The sequence below is a fragment of the Misgurnus anguillicaudatus genome, chromosome 14, assembly GCF_027580225.2.
Source record: "Misgurnus anguillicaudatus chromosome 14, ASM2758022v2, whole genome shotgun sequence".
Taxonomy (NCBI): domain Eukaryota; kingdom Metazoa; phylum Chordata; class Actinopteri; order Cypriniformes; family Cobitidae; genus Misgurnus; species Misgurnus anguillicaudatus.
Window position 1 is genome coordinate 32,506,500 of NC_073350.2, and position 14,888 is coordinate 32,521,387.

Consider the following 14,888-nt stretch of genomic DNA (forward strand, 5'->3'; position numbering starts at 1 on the left):
GAGAGAGAGAGAACAAGTTTCATGTTCAAATTCCTCTCCTCTCGCTGTGTTTATCTCTCTGTCGCCCTTGTTCTCCTGCAGTTCTTTGTCTATATTTGGCACGGGTTGCTGGATCAGAAACAGAAGCTATAAATATCTGCTGGTGAAGTTAATGGGGTGGGTAGGGGGTTACATGTGAACTCAGAAAATTGGGTCAGAAACTCTTCCAAAACCAAGAGTTGTGCTGACGACTTATTGTCTACAGTACATAGACCGCTATCATCTTAAAGGAACACGCCCACATTTTGGGAATTTAGCTTATTCACCGCATCCCCCAGAGCCAGACAAGTCCACACACACCTCTCCCACCTCCGCGCGCGCCGCAACTCCGTCCGACGCAGCCCCCGCCAGCCTACGGTAGCCCAGCACAAAGACTGGAGGTGGGTGGCTTTAGCTAGCGTGCTGCTCCCAATGGGTGACAGAATAGCGCGATCATTTTCCTATTTGTGTGTTGTGATTTGTATAGTCAAACCGTGTACAAATAACAAGGTGATATGAGACACAGCGATCTTTTAACAGTACACATACCGAGAACTACACTCTCCGAAGACGAAGCACCGCCGCATGGGCGGAGCGATTCGCACAATTCTGACCGAACTCTCTGCTCCTCACCAGGGGCTTCTCGTGTGCTGCGAGCAGACCACTCCGCCCATGCGGCAGTGCTTCGTCTTCAGAGAATATAGTTCTCAGTATGTATACTGTTAAAATATCGCTGTGTCTCATATCACCTTGTTATTAGTACACGGTTTGACTATACAAATCACAACACATAAATAGGAAAATGATCGCGTTATTTTGTCACTTATTGGGAGCAGTATGCTAGCTAAAGCCACCCACTTCCAGTCTTTGTGCTAAGCTAAGCTAGCGGGGGCCGCGCCAGACAGAGCCACAGCACGCACGGAGACGAGAGAGGTATGTATGGACTTATCTAACTCTGGGGGATACGGTGAATAAGCTAAATTCCCAAAATGTGGGCGTGTTCCTTTAACCAGCATTCTAACTATGATGAAACCTAATAAGCAGAAATACTGATCTGGAGACTCACAACCAATAAATTGTGATGACACAATGCATTCTGGGATTGCCTTCTCGGCAAAAGGCCCGTAATGCTGGCTAATGTTTGCCATGATTTGTAGGTTTGTGTGCTGCCCTGTCTAGGTTTTGAAACTTTTGTTATTTGATTTGAGTTATTGTATTTGTAAAATGTCCCTTATACAGAGTTCCCAAACCTTACTTAAAATTCAAGGACCTTTCCAGGTCCAATACCCTCAAATTCAAGGACTAAATGTGGGGACACATTTCAAGTGAGAGGCAATGTTACATCGTGTTACCTTTTAAGATCCATTGTTACAGTTCCCTTTCTAGGGAACTCGCGCTGCGACACTGCTGTGACACTTTGGGGACGCCTCCAGGGGTAAGTGCGTCTGAATGTGTATATCAAATTCAACCAATGATGAGGCTTAACGTCAAAGACGGGAGCCGTTTCTTAGTGCCAGGTGCGCCGGGCTCGGACTTGTGTCCTTCGTAGTTCGAACTTGCAAGTTCAGACTCGGAAGAACGAACTCCTGACGCGAAATGCATTCTGGGAAACTTCACTGTCATAAGTCCACACAAGTCTTCTCTGATGCATCCTCGATAAAATGGGCGGATCAAGAACACATCCGGGGATTTTATGTGAACTTGGGCTTGATGCGAACTTTGAATTGGAACAGTACTTGGGCCGCGACTGATGACGTTTCACAAGTCCACAAGAACGCAAGGACAGACGAGAACGCATATTGAGAAACGGCTAGAGTGACTCGGAAGCCAGGAAGTATATCGCTATTTGAAAAATTGCCAAAGACGGCGTTACAGGGACGGAGAAAGTATGGCAAGGGAGACGCAGCGTCTCGTTCCCTTCTCGAGGAACAACATTTACATACGTAACCCGAGACGTTTTCAACTATGCAAACTATTTTATTGCATAAAATAGATTCAAGCACTTTCAATGACCTGTATCTATGTATGTATATTTTCAAAAACTTCACAGGGCCTTGAAATTTTCCCCAGATTCACAAACCTTCAATGATTTCAAGGACCCGTGGGAAGCCTAAACATACACATAATAGATAGTTTGACTTTCTATGTGCTGCAGTGTTTATATGCACTCTCAGAATTAAGTGTGAATGACAATAAAACTATAGATTTTTAGTGTTTAATCTCGTGGTTAAAAAGTGGACGTCTTTGCATTTATGCACTGTCCTTTCATATTTCCCTGCACTTGAACTCTTCCTGCCCCTCAGCCTCAGGCCAAAACGGGATAAGATTGGAATCTCAAACCAAATCCTGTTTAAGAAACAGGAACGCTGGGAAGCTCTTGGGCTCATCCAAGCCAGATAAGAGTGCGTGTGTGGTGAACGGAGCGGATCGACTCCAGCTCTTATCTTAACCACACAGCACTCGCTCCATCTGACCCGGTCTCACATCACATTCCTGAATGTTGATCTCAACACGTATAATAAACAACAGCAGCCCTGCTAGACAACACCTGAGATGACACAAACATGCACATGCAGATTTATCAATCATTTTAAATGTTTAAATGTAATGTTTTCCTTTAATAAATTTAAAGGGGATGTCTGTCAGTAGTAGCAAGCAACCAATTTTGTTTCAGTGTTATCAGGTAAGAGCTGCCAAAACAGGTAAACTGCAAGTCTCTATTACTCCTGATGGGGTTTGAACCTGCAACCTTTGTCAGTCCCCAGTTGATCTTCATGTCACAACACCTCTAAAGATTCGTTTTGAGAGACTATAAAAACAGACATACCGTCATATACACCTGGCAGGTGAGATTTGTCAACGTCGGTTTCTGCCATGACTCGATTTCACACCGAGCTCACAGTCTCATGATGTAGTGAAGAAACCTGCAGCAACTCTGGAGAAATACATAATAAAACATGACAAATATCATTCATATCACCTTAGATAGGTATATCTATATTTAATCACTGCAAAATGCTGGGGGGCATCTTCCCAGACAGGGTTTAGATTAACCCTAGCTTATATATATTAAGGTGATTCTCACGAAACCATTGAAACACCACGGCACTAATGATTTTAGCTTTAAAATGTGTAATATAGTAACATTAAAAAGCATCAGAATTAACACAATACTGTGTTCTACCTTGCACAATGTGTGATTTCAACATAAGAATTTATAATTGGAAATTTTATCTCATTTTCTGCTGAAATTCTCATTACCGCAATGTGTCCGGCTGTGTTTGAACATGCGTTATGTTGTAATTTAATCAAATTAACACAAAAATATTACAAAAAAAATAAGTTGATGTTTTGCTACACTACTTTAGATGACAGAAAAAATATTTACTGAATATTCATGTATAATAATAATGAAGAAAAATTAGGAAAACGATGTGTCCATGCCTGATGTTCTCATCCTCCGCAACACTTTTTGAGAACAGTTTAAGCCCACATACAGAATTTTAATAAAGTTTGATTTTGAGTGACCAAGCACATGGACCAGTTACTTCAAGATGGTTACCAGGTAAGATCATTTTTTTACAGTTAATTTGAAATATTGTCTTGTCAGAATGCTTACACGACATTTTGATTATCATTACCGCAACAGATGCTTATTAAAATGTTAATTTAATTAATAGAAGCATAATACTTTGATTTTAAATGCATGTGCAGAATCTCCAAATTATGTTCTTTCATGTTTGTCATGTCATTTTGAAAATATGTCAGTGTTGATGTTTTCTGACTGTTGCGGTAATGAGATTTTTTAGGACTAATTTTTTAAATTATGTTACAGAAAGTGTTAAATGATCAGTAAAAGTTTTAAAATTAATGTTCCCGTTTACTCCAGACTTTGTTTTTCAATGTCTGGTGGGAAAAAAGTAAATTTAAGCAATTTTTACATTTTCATGCTTGACATTTTTTAAACCAAGTTTTTGTGAGAATAACCCATTAAGACATTTAAGAACTTTCTACAAAAAAAAAAAACTGGTGTGCATCTCGAAACAAAACATTGGCACTGATATATTTAAGATATGTCAGTGCAAGCTCATTTCAGTTATGACAACTTAAACAAGCATTTAAGTCTTGGACTAGACTCAAGCCCTGTCTGGGAAACCACCCCTGGAAGTCAATGACTTCAATCGCACATGTTAATCGCCATCTAATCTCTTAAAATCCTGAAAAAATAACACACATTGTGTTGAGAATAAAGATATTGTCAAAAAGTACTTTCCCAGGTTTGTTTACTTATTTTCATAAGCTAAGAAAATTTATTTGGAGTATGCATAAATATAGCAAATTTAACATCACGATTACATTTAGGGGCGATTTTATGGACACGTTATATCCTACACTGCAAAAAAATATTTTCAAGAAAAAAAATTCTTAGTATTTTTGTCTTGTTTTCAGTAAAAATATTTAAAAAATCTTAAATTAAGATGCTTTTTCTTGACGAGAAAATGATCCAAGAAAATAAGTCTAGTTTTTAGACCAAAAATATCAAATTTAAGTGATTTTGTGCATAAAACAAGCCAAAAAAATCTGAATGGGGTAAGCTTATTTTTCTTGAATTTTTCTTGAATTTAGTGTTAAAGAAAAATGTTAAAGATTTTTTGCTTACCCCATTGGCAGATTTTTTTGCTTGTTGCACAAAATCACTGAAATTTGATATGTTTGGTCTAAAAACTAGACTTATTTTCTTGGGTCATTTTGCTCATCAAGAAAAAGCATCTTAATTTAAACATTTTTAAATATTTTTACTGAAACAAGACAAAAATACTAAGATTTTTTTTTTTGAAAATCATTTTTTTGCAGTGCATGTTTGGCCTGACCTTAAAAACGTCTTGCACTGACTTAACATATTTCAGTGCCATTGTTTTGTCTCAAGATGCACACCAGTATTGTTTTTGTAAGGTATGTTTGTAAAAACTACTGAAATGTCCTAATATAACTAGGGCCTAGTCCTGGATCAATCTAAACCCTGTCCGGGAAACCGCCCCATTATGTTTAAGTTTAACTGTCAGTCAGTGCATGCATGACTTTAAAGTTTAAGGTTAATGGTCAGATAAGATCCCTCACATGTGTTAGTTTGGTTGAAAATCTGTAAACATTAAACACAATACATTATAAAATACACCATGCAATACACAACATCACATTGCATCCATTGTGTGTGTGTGTGTATGTAGAAATTTCATATTAAGACATATTTAAGATTCTGTACTATTTCTAGGTCACTAATCAGATAAGCCGATATGTGATCATGTTAACACTGAAGGTCATGATGTCTGGATCAACTCAACTCATACTGGAAAAACTAAGATCACTTCAACACCTGCCCATATCAGCTCAGGGGAATGTTGACATTAAAGCAAAATGCAAATATTAAATATTTAATACTAGAAAATTCGTACAATTAACTTAACGTTTCAAAACTTTTTAATCGTTGCAATGCTGTTTTTAGTCAAACTCAATATTTTTTAAAGTTTGCAGCTCCGGGGTAAACTTTATAAACATGTAAATGGTCTACTGTAAGTAATATTGTCTTTTAACCAGTACACCCAGCACAAATACATATAAAAAACAATGTCATGTTACATTAGCCTTCATCTTCATGTAGCTGGTTTAAGATGGTCCTTCCAGCCTGATCAGCTAAGTCCAGCTAGACTAGCTTAAAAAGTGACCAAACCACAGCTAGACCAGCTTGCTACACCAGCAAAACCAGCTAAAACCAAGCTGGGAGACCAGCTAAAACCAGCTCACCAGCTTATGCTGGTCTAAGGTGGATTTTTCAGTAGGGACTATATTTGCACAAGTAGGCCTACTAACAGTAAGATTATTAATAACAAATAATTACAGCATACCTAATGTCAACTATTATAAATAACTACACTCCAGCTGCTGTCACAATTACATCCACGTGAATAGATGCAGCAAAGTCTCTTTAATGTAAAAAAAACAACATACAAACTTACAGTTAATGTGATGAAAACACACTTACCTCGAGTAAAATCTCTTATGCACGTGATATGCGTCCTCTGTTCTTCATCTCTCGTGAACTCTTACCGCTGCTCTTTGTCTGTCTGATACTTTTGTTCTTAATCAAAACAAAGTTCATGCTCTCGAGTCCTCATATGTGCACCACGCGCCACCTACTGTTCATATCTGAAACTGTTTCAAGACTTTCAAATACTTGGACTGGAATAAATCGTTTGTATTTAAAGAATCAAATACAGTAACACATGATAGATGTTTATGTATTTAAACACGTTATAATGTGAAAATGTAAATTATACCCCAGTCACCCTAAGAAGCATATGGACACACATATTGTGTTATTTTTAAACAAATCATAATTTTTATAGAACATCTGTCGATGTCATTTTTATAGCACCATTAAACATAACAAAGTTGACCGTCGTGCTGTACAAATCGAAATAAAAAAGAGAACAAAATAAAATACAGTGCAATAAACGTATTCATTGATTATATACCAAAACAATGAGGTACATTTTCAAAACAAGTAGTCTACTGATCATACTGGGAATCATGGTCACTATGAATGGCCAATGACCGCTCAAGAGGCCATATTCCGTAGGCTGCAGCCTGCGAGCTGGTTATCAAGCCTGGTTAATTTATATTAACTGAGCATACATTCGCAAGTCATGAGCATTTAACAACTATTTAAGGAAATTAAGTCAACTTTAAAATTGTTTATATGCTGAAAAAAGACAATCTTGGTGACGTATACAGCCTAGAAATGCGACCTCCGAAGGCTGCACCCGTCGAATTAAAATGGAAGGGACTGTGATCCTCTTCCGCAGGCAGGGGCGGGACTTATTTGGATGGCACACCATGCAACCAATCACATGGGAGGACAGACCATAGACATAAGGGCCCTCATTTATCATTCTTGCGTAGAAACGGGTGTATATGTTGGCGTAAGATTATGCTTACACTTCTCTCACCGCCTGATTTATGAAACTGTGCGTACCGTTGATATTCAGGTGTACGCAATATCTGCCCTTCATAAATGCCGCGGCTGAAAACGATCGTCATTAGAATAACACGCCCATATAAATTCAAGTCTCCACCTCCCCCACGCCCTCATTTTACGACATTGACACATGGAAGACGGCAAAGAAGACAAACCGGGGAAGTGGAAAGAAACAAAATTGTTTTATTTGTGAGTTTAAAGAGCGGGATTAAAGACACATTAATAATTGCATGACATTTTGTAATATTTGTATTATTATTTTTATTATTAATGACGCTTAATTGATATTTAGAATAATTATTATTTATTATTATTATTATTATTATTATTATTATTATTATTATTTACTGTTGCCTACATCTAAATTATATGTCTGCTTAATGGTTCGGTTAAGTTTTTTTTAAATAATATTTTAAAATGATGTAGTAACTTTTATAGCGTGTTTTTCTGTATTTACATACAGTTGTTTGTTAGCTAAGATCCAGTTTCATACGGAGCTCCGGATATAATTCAAATTTTAACAATTTGTTTCCACGACATCCACATGTTTTACTAGGCTAATTCCTAATTTGAAGTAATAATAATTGTAAAAGTAATGAAATATTATAATAATTAATCCCAAGGAACAAACTGTTGAATATTGGGAACGAATTTTATATTTATGGCCATACTTTAGACTAAATAAGAAAAAGAAGTGTCCATAATGTAGCATAAAAGATCATTCGTGGCCATGATTTTGTCCGCATGTCATGATCGGATTTATGGCTCCATTCAACACAAACATTTTACTTTACCTCATATGTATTTATTTATCATCGAATGGTACGTAACTAGCTTACCTTTTGATGCATTATTACCATGTTTTCGTAGCACATCCTTGTGCTTTCTTGCAATGTGCCGCTTCAGATTCCAGGATGAATATTTGCTAACTTTTACAGTTTCTCAACACTTCCTTTTAATGTTTTCTTCCTGTCCAATCTTAACTTTGATTTTTACTTTACATTTATGTATAAGGCTTGAATTCCACAACTTATTGCTAGACGTTTTTACAGATTCTCGAACTAGCAAATTATCAAAGGGCGTTCTGGGTTCAACGAGCGGTGCGAGCGGACTTTTTAGAAAGGCGCTTTGATGGTAATATTACCGCACCGCTCAAGGCTCCGCTCCGCTCCGCTCACATGCTTTGCCCTGAAACGTCAGGTAAAGCGCCCAGGCTCTCAACTGAAGGAATACATATGCATACAAATCAAATGCTTTGGTAAAGTCTCTCAAATTAAACATTAAAGTCCATGTTGCATAAAAATAAACACTGAAGTTTGTAATTATTATGTTGTTTTTTTTACAGTGGGTCATAATATATCATATATTTTAGTTTGTCAGTGCGTTTTGTGGTGTTAGGAAGTGTTTGCGCATTTCTGCACTAACTCAAAATGTGCGTACACCACCTCCTGAGCAGGCGTAGGATTTGAGCGTACCGTACGCCAACGTCCATATTGATAAATCTCAAAGTCACCGTGGTTTTGGGTGTACGCCAGGTGTACGCTGGAATTTTGGTGTACGCACTTTTGATAAATGAGGGCCAAGGTGTGTTCGACTTCATGCGGCGCTGCGCAGACCGATCGGTGGCTGACTTGAAGCAGTGCATTCCGGTTAGTAATTTTGTCCGACTTAAGCTGGCGCTGCAGGCACCTGACTGTGTCATATGGTTTTTAAGTACCGCGAGAGCGATTCGAGATCAGCCGCCTGAGTTAGCCAGCGCAGTTCCCGAAGAGCAGCTGCACGGGCTGTAATGACGACACAGCTGTTCAAGATTGGTCAGATTCACCACATGACAACATTCACGTGTGTTTCGTGTGTATTTTCACGCTGTCAGTTCCACAAATGCTCACAAATCTGTATTTTTATAACAGTTAAAGCTCTTTTCATGTAGTCGCGATGTTATATTGTCTCATGTTCATAAAAATAAAATGGATAAAAAACGTAGACCCCACAACATTGGTATTTAAATAATATATGCTTATGTTTAACTTTATTCTTGTAAAAACAGATGATGTAAGCCTCTTCAGTTCCACTCATGCTCATACACGAACATTCAAAACAGTTTAATTAACTTTTTATGTAGTTTACATCTTACAAATCATGTTTAATGCGATTAAGCAAGCAAACGGCACGTGATCAGCCATGCCTGACGTAAATGCAGCAAACTACGGGAACCACAGCGCGTCCGACTTCACGTCTCCGTTTTCAGCTCCTCCCCACCTGCACGCGGCTAATCTCGCCGATCGGTTACATCCAGCCACAGCCGATGTCGAACACACCTATTATATACGTAGACACCTCGTAGACTGAGCTGCCTATTGGAGCTGACGTATCGCGCGGCCGCCATCTTGGATGGGTCTCCAGTGCGCTCCCTTGCATTCATTTCTAATGAGGAATAATCATAACTCCCCTAATTTTACCGGATTTTCACACGGTTTGAGTTGTTATAAGCGGCAGAGATTTAGTTATGATACAGGACACTGTCACACATTGAAAAATACTGCTTTCATGCTAAAATACTTTGTATTATGCTCTTTAAGTATGGCATACTTGTCATGAGGTGTCTACGTATATAATGTCTATGGGACAGACTATGACCAACCATTGGTAAAAGAAGAAAGGGGGGGGGCAAGCGTGTTTGGAAAAAGTGAAGAAATGAACCTAAAAAAGAATCAGCATCTGGCTGCATTTCAATAATATTGGAGATGCAAAGCTGAGTGCAGAATTTGTGAAATAAAAATATCTGTCAGAGCAGGGTAAACAACAAACCTGTACAAACAAACAAACATAGCAGATAAATTAAAGTAACTGTGTATTTTTTGTAACAGAAAATGCATAAAATAAGGCTTTATGAAAACACTGAAAACAAATTGTTGACCAACAACACACAAACCATTCACAATAAAAAAAATAAAATGTGAAACGTGAAATTAGGCTCTCCGAGGTGGCTCTTTAAGGGGGCCGAGCCAAAAGAAAAAGTGGAATTCCCATCTTAAAACAAACAATCACGTGTCGCTTTGTGCCGCGTCGTGTTTAGGGGTGTAAAGATATGCAAGCATCATTCACGGATCACAAACAAAGTTTATAACAACTAGGGATGTGATGATAAATGGCGATATACACTGTAATGCCTGTCCGGTAACTACTCTGAATCGCACATCCGATATTGTGCACATCTATTTCATGTACTACGGCTTTTGATCGGTAAATCCTTATCGATTGCATTTAAAAAAGCAACTCGTCAAACATATTCTTTATTATCATGATAATACCTAAACATTTTGAAGAACAGCACTATAAATATATGCCATTTCCTGCTGGAGCTACGTGTGTAATGGTTCTTCTTCTGCAGCACATATTGAGTTTCTGCACGAGAGCGCCCTCTGGCTTTTGGATGTACCGGCATTTCACCGTAATTCAAGAAGCATAGCAAGCATCGGTGGATCCCTAAAACAACGATTTAAAAGCATGTTAAAGATCTCCCAAAAGGCAGCGTTTATTTAATCTAGGTGAAGCATACCATCATGACAGATTTCTTCGATCAGATGACTGTGTGTTGTTTCCGGGCTCTATTCTATGGTTTATATAATGATGACATTACAGTAGTAGATACAGTGGTGGCCATCATAAGGCGATTAAGGTCATTTTCCTAACTGACCCCTCAAAGTCCGGACCTCAACCCATCAAGCAAATTTGGGGTGAGTTGGAAAATAAATGGGTCTTGTAAGTTCAAAGCCTTTGACTAGAGTTGCAGAGAACATGGGATAACATTACACTGTCAAAAGTAAAAGTTGGTTCAATACTTAAAAAAATTACTTCATTTGGTAACCCCTAAAATCTGACATTTTTTTCCAACTTGAAGTTTCTCTCTTTAAGTGAAAATTTTAGGTAAAAATACATTAAATTACTTCAATTTGTAACACCTAAAATATTTAAACATTTTCAACTAATTTTTTTTACTTAATGTGAAAATTAAGGTTGAAAATACCTAAATGTTTAGGTTACCTACTGAATTAATTTTTTAAGTTGATCCAACTTTTACTTTTTACAGTGTAGGCCCTACTGATGAAGTTCTGAGGAAATATATTAACACGTACGGGACAAATCAATTAGGCTTAAAATACAGGACAGTTGGCAAAGTGCTTGCTGCAAAAGGGGGACATACCAAATATTACAGTTAAAAGTGGATAAAAACAGTACTAACTTCATTTGATATTTGTTGTGAGAAATCATTATTATGAAATTAAATCATGTTTTAAAGGCAAAAAATTCAGATCTGTCAGATGTTTATATAATTTTGGCCACTATACTGTATATTCACTAAAACCACTATGACACCAGTAATTGCAAATATGCATATGAAAAGTGAAGTTAGTTTTAAGTAAACCTTCAGCATGCATTTCACATTTAGATTAAAATTCAACATATTATTAAATATTCCACTTAACATATTTGTACATTGACGCACCAAAAGACACATTTTTTAATTCATGTTTGAACTAAAATGGTTGACCGGATCAAACAATGAGTTGCTTTTTCTCAGACTTTGATTTATCACATTGTCTTCATGTGACAAGAATATGGGAGAGCATCTGATACAGAGCTTCCTATCATAAATAAAGACTTTATAGGGTTTGACAAGAGGAAACCGATTCGACCCTTCCATGTCGTCAGGACCGGTCAGTAAATTGCTTTTTATTTACAAGGCGCAGATTTTCTAGTCTATTTTTACTTTACTAACATCAATGGTAAAGATATTTACACATCTCTATGTCATAAAAGCAGACCAAAAAAGTGCCATCTTTATACTTAAAAATAAAGTCACTACTAAAGGTTCTTCACAGCGATTGCAACAGAACCACCATTTTTGGTTGACCAAAGACCCAAAAAAAGGTTCTTCTATGGCATCATTTAGTGTGCATGTTGATGCTGGGACGCTGTGGGTTGTGCTATGTTGTTTCATACTATAGCATACCTCAAGTTTCTGGGTTGTAGACATTGCTTGCGTCACACTTTATCAGACAAATATTTATTTGCAAAGGCAGCAATTTGTCCATCACTCAGAGACAAGTAAATAAATTTGATGTGCAGGTCTGAGGCCAAAGTAGCTCTCACCTTATTTTCTTCACACTATTAAAAATATTGGTGACACTTCCATCTGCCAATCTGTCCTGTTTTTGAGTCTCTTAAAATAGAAGCCACCGGGGTCATAGGATGAAACATTTGAGTAACGGCTGCAGGATTCACGAGGAATAAATCACAGCAGCCTCTTAAATAAATGAATTAAACGGGCAATTTGCCTGCCCGACTCTATCCCGCAAACTCGAACGCAAAGTGCTGTTTTCCCACCTGCGTTCTTTGGATTTATGAACTTGGCTCGATTACATTCAGGGCTGGTAAAAGACTGTGGCCTATCAATGACGCACAAAGTCTGCGTCTGGCTCTCATTTTTATTGATCCAGTCATCCGTGCTCTCTGAATTTACAAGCCCAGGACATGCAGAAGGCTGGACGGGGGTCCGTAATGAAGATTGGGGGACGTAACGTGGAGGTGCTATGACAGACTTATATAAGAAGGGGTAGAAATGGGAAGGGTACTTTGAGACGAGACCTCCTGGCTGAAGACACACGGGAAAAAGACTTTGTGTACGTGTCGTCATGCTGTGTAAACTGAATTTGGTTTTTGCTGTTCTTCTCGCAGTTTTAGAGGTGCTGCTTGGACATCCGGTGGTACACACGGCAGATATGACCTACGGCAGGCCAGGTAAGAGCTCTCATCCGAACACATCTGCATAAATACAAGGTGGGGTAGTAGTTAAAGAAAATGGACTGTAATAGACTGTAACTGAAAGCTTGTAGGGTTGAACCCATCAAAAAGAGATTCGTGAATGCACTTTTGTGCATGGACTCTTAAAAATAAAGCTTAAAGGGTTCATTGCAATGATGCCATAGAAGAACCATTTTTAGTTCTTAAAAAAACCTTTAAGTCAAACGTTCTTAAAAGAACCATTTTTAAACATCCAAAGAACCTTTTTGTTTCAAAATAGGTTCTTTAGATTATAAAAAAGTTATTAAAGAAATGTTTTGACTTAATGGTTTTTCTATAGCATCGCTGTGAAGAACCCTTAGGCACCTTTAGTTTTACGTGAACATTCTGCACAAGACAAACTTATGATCCAGTAGATGACTGTTGGTTGGTGTTGAGGTCTCTTTCTCTTGTAGTTCTTGTAGAAGATGAGCAGGTGGTCAGTCCTGAAGATTTGAGTTACTCTGAACAGGCGTTTCTGTCCCAGGGGGCTGAGAGATTTGGCTACCCATCCATCATCACTGGAGACCTCGGCAGTGACGGTCAGATATTTGTTTTTTGTTTTTTAACATAAACAAAGCTCAGTAACATGCTTTCCAACATTTCCTCTTTGGTCTTTGGTTTGGGATCTCAGAATCTACAGACATGAAAGATTGACTATATGTACAGTATGGAACGTACATCTTTAAAATTAAAGTGCAACTAAAGGTTCTTCACAATGACACATGTAGAAGAACCATTTTTGGTTCCTCCCAAAAAACATTCAGACAAACATTCAGACAAAGGTTTCTAAAAGAATGATTTCTTTTTTTATCTTTTTTATATTCTATAAAACCTTTTTGTTACTACGAAGAACATTTTGTGAAACATAAAGAACCTTTAACATCCAAAAATCCTTTTTGTTTTAAAAAAGGTTCTTTAGATTATAAAAAGATATGAAAGAAATTATTATTCTATTCCATCGCTGTGAAAAACTTTTAAGCACCTTTATTTTAAAGTGTAAGCATGTTTCTTTGGTAAATATATCTTCTGCTAGGTGATGTATCCGGCAGTGATTTATTTCAAATGTTACCTTTTTAATGATATATTTATCTTACAATGCAAATCTATTTTTCCAGCAACTATATAAAAATGTAAAATGATATCAGGAAAGCTGTATGTAACTCACTCTGTTGTGATAAATTCATCTTCATCCTTTTCTCCACATGTCTCCGAACTGCCGGTTTTGTCCCCATCCAAGCTGTTATAGAGGTGAGTTACTGGTAAATAATACAGATTTAACAAAACGCATAACAGTGCTTAGTTTTATTTTAATAGATGTTGAATGTTGAGTTATTGTTTTTCTGTCCAGGTTCTGTTGGAGAAGCCGTTGATGAATCCTCTGAGTCGGTTTCTGGGCGGTAGGAAGCAATACCACAAGAGAGGAAGCAATACAGAGTGTTTCTGGAAATACTGCGTCTGAAAACATCAATAAAACTCGAGCCCTTACAAGATACATACACGCACCTTCAGCTGCACAAATGTAGTCTGATGCACTATTTGCAAAAACTCTTGTGTGTAGGATAAAAAGTATCTGTAAATAACTGCGCTTTAGCTCAGATGTAAATAAAGTAAAAATATGTTTGAAAACATTGTCTGTTTAATATTTACATGCATCAAAGGGGACATTTCATAAGACTTTTTAAAAATGTCAAATAAATCTTTGGTGTCCACAGAGTATGTGTGTGAAGTTGTAGCTCAAAATATCATATAGATAATTTATTATAGCATAAAATTGCAACTTTGTTGGTGTGAGCAAAAATGTGCCGTTTTTGGGTGTGTCCTTTAAAATGTAAATGAGCTGATCTCTGTAATTAATCGTGCAAGGGGCGGTATTATCCCCTTCTGACATCACAAGGGGAGCCAAATTTGGTTTCCCAAAATTAAGTTACTGGGTTGATCTTTTTCACATTTTCTATGTTGATAGAAACACTGGGGACACAATTATAGC

At 37.4% G+C, this 14,888-nt stretch overlaps 2 protein-coding genes across 3 annotated transcripts in view; one reads left to right on the forward strand and one right to left on the reverse strand.

Annotated features, from left to right (window-relative positions):
* The window catches only part of ccdc50b (coiled-coil domain containing 50b), a 29,586-nt gene extending 23,338 nt beyond the window's left edge, over window positions 1–6,248 (reverse strand). The window contains exons 1-3 of one of the 2 annotated variants that reach the window (XM_073876354.1): window positions 6,059–6,248; window positions 5,137–5,158; window positions 2,846–2,953 (exon numbers count right to left, since the gene is read on the reverse strand). In XM_073876354.1, the coding sequence (XP_073732455.1) occupies window positions 2,846–2,894 (49 nt within the window). In that variant the 5' untranslated portion in view covers window positions 2,895–2,953; window positions 5,137–5,158; window positions 6,059–6,248. The remainder of the gene's footprint in view (window positions 1–2,845; window positions 2,954–5,136; window positions 5,159–6,058) is intronic. The other variant, XM_073876353.1, reaches the window with a different exon arrangement.
* Window positions 6,249–11,614: 5,366 nt separating this feature from the next.
* Window positions 11,615–14,766, forward strand: uts2b (urotensin 2, beta). Its single transcript, XM_055183942.2, has 4 exons — window positions 11,615–12,856; window positions 13,315–13,440; window positions 14,106–14,149; window positions 14,250–14,766. The coding sequence occupies exons 1-4, from the start codon at window positions 12,751–12,753 to the stop codon at window positions 14,358–14,360; spliced, it is 387 nt and encodes a 128-aa protein (XP_055039917.2). The 5' UTR covers window positions 11,615–12,750; the 3' UTR covers window positions 14,361–14,766.
* Window positions 14,767–14,888: the final 122 nt, after the last annotated feature.